This window comes from Puma concolor, chromosome E2, assembly GCF_028749965.1.
Source record: "Puma concolor isolate L17-30 chromosome E2, mPumCon1.1.hap2, whole genome shotgun sequence".
NCBI lineage: Eukaryota > Metazoa > Chordata > Mammalia > Carnivora > Felidae > Puma > Puma concolor.
Window position 1 is genome coordinate 56,892,050 of NC_141681.1, and position 7,657 is coordinate 56,899,706.

Here is a 7,657-nt window from a genome sequence, read left to right on the forward strand (position 1 = left end):
TCTCTCTCTCTTTCTCAAAAAGAATTTAAAATTTTTTAATTAAAATAAGTATTATTTTCCCAAAAAGTTACTTATTGAACCCATCAGATCGCTCATATCAACTGAAACGGTTCTTGCAACCCTTTCCTGTTGTCTTGGGGTAAATTAAGAAGTCTTCTCTTGAGTCTTGCCAAATGTGTTTTCATTTCAGAAAATGTTTCCCTTCAGAATTTTATGTCCATATAAAATTGACAGTGGGAATGCCTGGACTCTCTTTAACCTTGAACTGAAGTGGCAACACTGCTTGGATTTTGTCCTTGAGCGCTGGGCTATGCAGAGATAGATCGGGAGTTTGGGACAGAAGCCCTATGTATCCCCGTTCTCATGGAAACTTCAGCCCCGCTCACACTGCTTCTTAGAAGGACGATGTTCTAATCTTTCCTGAGATTCCCCCTCTTCCGTTGTCTCCTCACTGCAGTATAATTGATTCTAAGTGGGAAAAGGAAAATGCTGGCCGCCGAGAGGAGAACTGTCTTACTTGATTATTCTGTTTTACGCAAATTCTGATTTTTTTCAAAAAACAATTCTTCTGTAGGCAGCCGGGAAAAAGAAAGAGGCGCTGCACCCCACACGGGATCCGTGAGGCACCGAGTCCAGCTTCACATCACCACAGGCACAAGTCTCCTCAGACAACACTTAGCAGTCTTCTGTCATCAGAAGACAGGCCTTCAGGTGGACCTGTGGGTGGAGACAGAAGTCCCAGGTCTGCATCACAGAGGAATGGAGCAGTCATGAAGGAGACCCAAGTATGGAAGCTGGAGCCAAAAGAAGGAAGTGGACCCTCCCTCGCCCATCCTTCTCCAGTCCTGCAGACCCTCCACCTCCCTTCTTGTCATATCGTGCATATATTTTTGTTGACTCTGTTTATTCCTCATGCAACCCCTACATCACAGGGGTCCACCTTCACTCTGTGGAAATCTTGGTTATGATACCATCCTTTCCACAAATTTAAAGGTCAGAAGCTTCACCAAGAGTTGTTGCCAATTCTCAGGGATCAATACTCTCATGATTTTCTCTGTTCTCCCCTTAACCTTCCCCCATAAAACCCATCTTTGGGGCGCCTGGGTGGCGCAGTCGGTTAAGCGTCCGACTTCAGCCAGGTCACGATCTCGCGGTCCGTGAGTTCGAGCCCCGCGTCAGGCTCTGGGCTGATGGCTCAGAGCCTGGAGCCTGTTTCCGATTCTGTGTCTCCCTCTCTCTGCCCCTCCCCCATTCATGCTCTGTCTCTCTCTGTCCCAAAAATAAATAAATGTTGAAAAAAAAATTAAAAAAAAAAAAACCATCTTTGCCTCATATCCACACAGACCTGGAACTCAGCCCCCAACATCGCCAACCTGAAAGAATCCACGTGGAGACAAAATGGGCTAGTTCTCCATGTGGTCTTTATTAAAGACTCTGAAAGCGAGATGGTGGGCGAGGAGCCCTGGCACACCCAGCAGTGTAATGAGTGCAAATCTACACAGCACATTTCCACTTGACCCAAGAAAATAATTCCACATATTGACATTTCCACTTGACCCAAGAAAATAATTCCACAGCATGATATATTATTTACCGTGTAGACTCTGCCTATGCCAGAAAGGAGGGCATCCAGGACACGTGCAATATCAGACCCCCAACACTCCAACTTTTCCACTTTGTGCCTTAACCTAGAGTAGCAATACTCACATCATTTTTTATACATTGCACATCATGATATCCTTGTGGGTGGTTGCAAAGTGGGAAGTATAAAAGATGGATTCACACAGGGGCATGTACTGCTCTCTTCTTGCATACACGGATATGACGGCTAGATACACATACATGCGTATGAGTGTCATTTTTGAGATATGGTGGGACTGTGGGAGTCCACGTGAGTGTGAGTCGTAGTAGGCATGTATGATTCCGGCTGAGAGTTTGTACATGGGGTGGGCATGAGTTGGTGAGAGAATATGTGTGTGTATAAGTATGTGAGTATGCGTGACTGTGTATGTGATTTATATGGAGGTGTGTGCATGTGTTTGTATGTGTGTGCATGCGTGCGTGTGCTCACATGCATGTGCGGTAGAGGCTGCCCACCGTATGGCTCTCGTCCCAGGCTTGGAAATTGAGAGGCATTGGATAGTGGGCCTGGATAAGATGTAGATTTGTTTGAAGGAGAAAACTAACGGGTAATCTGAACTCCTATTTTATATTTCTTCATGTGTTACAAAAGCAACAGTTCTCATTACTGAAAATACATCAAAAAACAAGTATGGAAGACTGTGGTAACCATCCAGTGCTCTTGAGTTGCATATGTAGCATTTATTTCATAGAAAAGGAACCATCTGAGGCTTAATTTAGACTCCCAAATTAATTGGCATTGAGTGCCTGTCTTTGAGTTTCAACTTTTGAAAACCCTCAGGTATTTTTTCTGGTACCAACTTTTTGCTTCTAATTTAATGGTAGTTCACCTCTGTGGTCTGAAGATTAGGAAGAAATCACTCTTGGGTGGAAGAACTTGTCAGCAAAGCAGATCTAGGGAGAGACACCCACTCGTTCCCAGTCCCTCACCTGTCAGACCTCTGCGTTTTGCTCCCCTCCACGTGAGACCTGTCTGCCTTCAGGAATGGAAAACAGCCTGTACCAGTCATTTCAATGGTCCCTTTGTAGTTATTAACTGGAAATTGGTAATTGGTTGCGGTAATTACCAACTTCAGAAAACAAGTTCTTTATAAATGCTCTCAGATCCCCAGCCGGCGCTGTCATGGCCACTAAAGGTGAAATGATAATTGCAATTCTGAAGGGAAGGGAGGTCACGATCACTGCCCCATATCACAGGGTCTCGTGGCTGCCTCCCTCCCACATGCATGAGCCCTCATGACCTTGCACTGAGCTCACCATCCACACAGAGGGATGTTTCTGGGAAAATATTTTCCATTTCGGTCTGAGAAGCAAGTCTATAAGGTATAGACGTCTATGGGGAGTAAATGTGGGTAAGTGATCGTATATGAAACGGGGATTATTCTGGGTTTGAGACGGATCCAGTGTCATAGCCACAGAAACATGAGCTGGGTTAGTAGAGAGAGATGGGGTCCTAGACTTTACCTAATGCCTGCTGGCTCCTGGTGTGATTTAGTGTAATCCACAATGACAATGATTGTAGGTATTTTGTCCAGTGAAAAGGAATCCTGATTTTTCAGGTAATTTGGGCCGGAGTTCTTTTTTTTTTTTTTTAACGTTTATTTATTTTTGAGAGACAGAGACAGAGACAGAGGGTGAGCACGGGAGGGGCGGAAACAGAATCGGAAACAGGCTCCAGACCCTTAGCTGTCAGCACAGAGCTCGACGTGGGGCTCGAACCCACAAACTGTGAGATCATGACCTGAGCACAGAAGTTGGACCCTTAACCAACTGAGCCACCCAGTGCCCCATTTTTTCCCCTGACCTGTAGTTCTGAAAGCAATTGCTTTCAGCCTACCTTACAGGAATCAAACACCAACTTCGTAGCATTACTAGAGGTGTGCCTGTAATCCATGTTTATAATAAGGACTAGGATAAATAAATCTGTACGAATCATGCAATCTTGCGAACAAACAGGATATCCCAATGACAACTGCCAGAATAGAAATGTTTTCTCTGAGTATGATGTGCTTAATGGAGACAGTAGTATCTCTGCTGAAAATATCATGGTCTGTGGATTATGGTGAGACTGTTTTCTTCTGGAAGCTATTGAAAATAGCATTTAAGGAAAAGACAGTTCTGTAATAATGTGTTTCAAAGAGTAGCTATTAGGCTCACATGTATCCTATGGTGTTTTCTCTGGTATCAGTTGTAAATTCTATAACATCAATTTGTAAAGCACACAACGGTCCTGTATTAGAGTTTACAATTTGCATATGTCATATTTTAATATATTTCAGAGAACTTACCACATGGTTAATAGTTCCTAGCCTGGTATTAATAAATAAGCATATGATCTAAAATTACTAATACTTCAGTTTTTACCTTACTCTATTTTATCCCATATTAGAATTCAACATCCCATACTTCAGGGCAAGACATGAGATTATGATAGGTTTCCTTACTTTTGTTCTTGACATAAAGGCAAATGCCCCAAAGGTTTTTTCTTTCTGTTTCCATCCTACTCTTGAGTCATTCTTGCTTGCATTCGTTCAATTCAGTTTGTCATGGGACAGGTTCCCATAACACGAATCTGCAATCAGTGCATCTACATTTTATTAGATCTCTAAAGCTTTATTCATTTTGATATTGGTCTACAGAACAAATCTTTACACATCGTGAAAGTTATTATAACAAAAATTATAAAGTAACATACTATCAAGCTAAAATAAAAAGGCAAAGCTGAAACCAAAACTCTATATATAGATTTTTCAAAGAACACAGCTGTCTAGCTTACTTAGCATAGCATAGCCGTTAGATGCACTGTCTCTGCAAACAACTCAGCCAGATTCAAGTCCACACTTTGCCCCAAGTACGGTATGAATTTAGACAAATCACCTATCCTGTCTGTATTCTCCTTGTCTTTAAAATGAAAGGGATAGTAGTGATGACTCAGAGTTTTGTTTAAAAAGTAAGTTACAACATGTATGAACCTCATAGCAATGGCTCGTACATTGTCATTTGCTTTAAACTCTTGGGGCGCCTGGGTGGCTGAGTCAGTTGCACATCTGACTTCAGCTCAGGTTGCGATCTCATGGTTCTTGAATGTAAGCCCTACAATGGGTTTGCTGCTGTCAGCACGGAGCCTGCTTTGGATATCCCAATGCTCACTCTCTCTCAAAACTGATTAAACAATTTTTAAAGAAAGGTTATATACTCAACTCTTGAAAATCTCTTTAAAAATTAATATTTCTCTTGTTAACCTTTATTGATATACAATTGACATGCCAAAAATCGCACATATTTAATGTATATATTTTGATGAGTTTGGAAATCTGCTTACCTCTTTGATGCCATCACCGCAATCAAGGTACTAAAATATCCAGCACTTCCAAAACATTCCTTGTGTTCCTGTGTGTGTGTGTGTGTGTGTGTGTGTGTGGTCAGAGCACCTCACTTAAAGTATAGGCTCTTTTCATAATTGAAAGTGCACAATACTGTACTACTAACTATAGTCACCATACTGTACAACAGATCTCTACAACTCACTCATCTTGTATAACTGAAACTTTACACACATTGAACAACAATTCCCCATTCCCCCTTCCTCCAGCCCCTGGCAACCACTGTTCTATGCTCTGCTCCTATGGGTTTGACTATTTTAGATTCCGCATGTAGGTGAAACCATACCATATTTTTCCTTCTGTGATTCGCTTATTTCACTTAGCATAACGTCTTCTATGTTCATCCAAGTAGGCGTTCCTTCTTTTTGAAGCTTAGATAATATCTCATTGTATGTATATACTCCACTTTCCTCATCCATTCATAGTCAATGGGCATTTCAATTGCTTCCATAACTTGGCTATTGTGAATGATGCTGTAATGAATGTGGGCATGCAGGTACCTCTTTGAGACCTTGGTTTCAATTCTTTTGGATATATACCAAGAAGTGGGATTTCTGGATGATGAGATAGTTCTATCACATTTTTTTTGAGGAACTTCTATACTTTTCCATGGTGGCTGCAATATTCTACATTTCTACCAGTAGTGTATAAGGACTCCAATTTTTCCACATCCTTACCAACACTTGTTATCTTTGGGGCTTGGAAGATACTAGTCATTCTAACAGATGTGAGATAACATCTCATTGTGGATTTGATCTGCATTTCCCTGATGATTAGTAGAGTCGACCACCTTTTCATATACTTGATCATTCATATGTTCTTTGGAGAAATGTCGATTCCTAAAGTTGCCCATTTCTTAATTGGGTTATTTGGTGGTTTCTTCTATTGAGTTGTTGGAGATTCTTATGTTTTGTATATTAAACCCTTGTCAGATGAATGCTTTGCAAGCATTTTGTCCCATTCCATAGACTGCCTTTTCACTTTAGTGATTATTTCCTTTGCTCTGCAGAAGCTTTTTAGTTTTATATAATCCCACTTGTGTTGTTTTGGTTTTGCTGCCTCTGCTGTTGCTATCAGATCCAGGAAATCATTGCCAAGACCAATGCCAAGAAGATTTTCCCCTATGTTTTCCTGAAGGGGTTTTACAGTTTCACATCTTATGTTTAAGTCTTTCATCCAGTTTGAGTTGATTTGTTGTGTATGGTCAAAGATAGGGGTCCAATTTCACCCTTTTACATATGGATATCTGGTTTTCTCAACACCATTTCGAAGGAGAAACTAATGATAAGTGGAGAATATTGGATTTTAGTTGACAAGACGCATGATGCCCACACCTCATATTCCCATGCAGGATCCTCTGGTTCTGAAGATAAATCTCAGTGACTGGAAACCGGCAGAATGGCCTCCAGGGATTTGGTCATAGGAGTGATCTTCTTAACCCAAACCGTGGTCGGAATCTTGGGGAATTTCTCTCTTCTTTACTATTATATCTTCCTCTCTTTCACTGGGTGCAGGTTGAGGCCCCCAGATTTGATTGTCAAACACCTGGTTGCAGCCAACTCCTTATCCCTCCTCTGTAAAGGAGTCCCCCAGATGATGGCAGCTTTCGGATGGAACAATTTTCCAGGTGATTTTGGATGCAAACTTCTTTTCTATCTTCACAGAATAGGCAGGGGTGTGTCCATAGGCAGCACCTGCCTCTTGAGTGCCTTCCAGGCCATCACAATCAGCCCCCAGAACGCCAGGAGGACAAAACTTAAAAGGAAAGCTCTCAAGTACATTGACTTCTCTATATTCCTGTGCTGGACCGTCTACATGCTGGTAAATATCATTTTCCCTATCCATGTGACTGGCAAACGGAACAACGTGAGCATCTCAATGAGAAAGGATTTGCAATACTGTTCGGGGACAACTAATAACAAAATCACACAATTGCTACATGCAGCGTTGTTATCATTCCCTGATGTGTTATGTTTAGGGATCATGGTCTGGGCCAGTGGCCACATGGTCTTCATCCTGCACAGGCACAGGCAGAGGGTCCAGCACATTCACAGCACTAATGTCTCCCCCAGATCCTCTCCTGAGTCCAGAGCCACCCAGAGCATCCTCGTCCTGGTGAGCACCTTTGTGTGTTTCTACTCCCTCTCCTCCATCTGCCAAGTCTTTATGGCTGTTTTCGATAATCCCAGCTGGTTGCTGGTGAACGTCTCTGCCTTGATCAGTGGATGTTTCCCAACTGCCTGCCCCTTTGTTCTCATGAACTGTAACTCCTGTGTGTCCAGGTTCTACCTTCCCTGGCTGAGGAACACAACATCCACGAAAGTGATAACAAACGCGTAAATTGTACGTTTTTGCACAGTGTACAGTTGTTACTTCATTCATTCCCCGAGCTGCCAGCATAATGACGCAACAATCACACCCCAGGAGAGTGGTCAGCAAGCCAGAATGAGCATCTGTCCCAATAAAAAACAATCAGTGGTAATAGTAAATGTAAATGAAATATTAATGCAATTATTATGAAAATACTTATGTAACTGAAATTTTGTTCACACTTCCAGTGAAATAGTTTGGAATCTGTGCAATTAAAAAATGTTCCTGAAACAATCTAGAGATTGTGAGGGAGTATTTGAGTG

General features: G+C 42.0%; 1 protein-coding gene across 1 annotated transcript; it reads left to right on the forward strand.

Annotated features, from left to right (window-relative positions):
- The first annotated feature begins 6,422 nt into the window (after positions 1 to 6,422).
- On the forward strand, positions 6,423 to 7,364 carry LOC112851124 (vomeronasal type-1 receptor 4-like). Its single transcript, XM_025914666.2, has one exon. The coding sequence runs from the start codon at positions 6,423 to 6,425 to the stop codon at positions 7,362 to 7,364; it is 942 nt and encodes a 313-aa protein (XP_025770451.1).
- Positions 7,365 to 7,657: the final 293 nt, after the last annotated feature.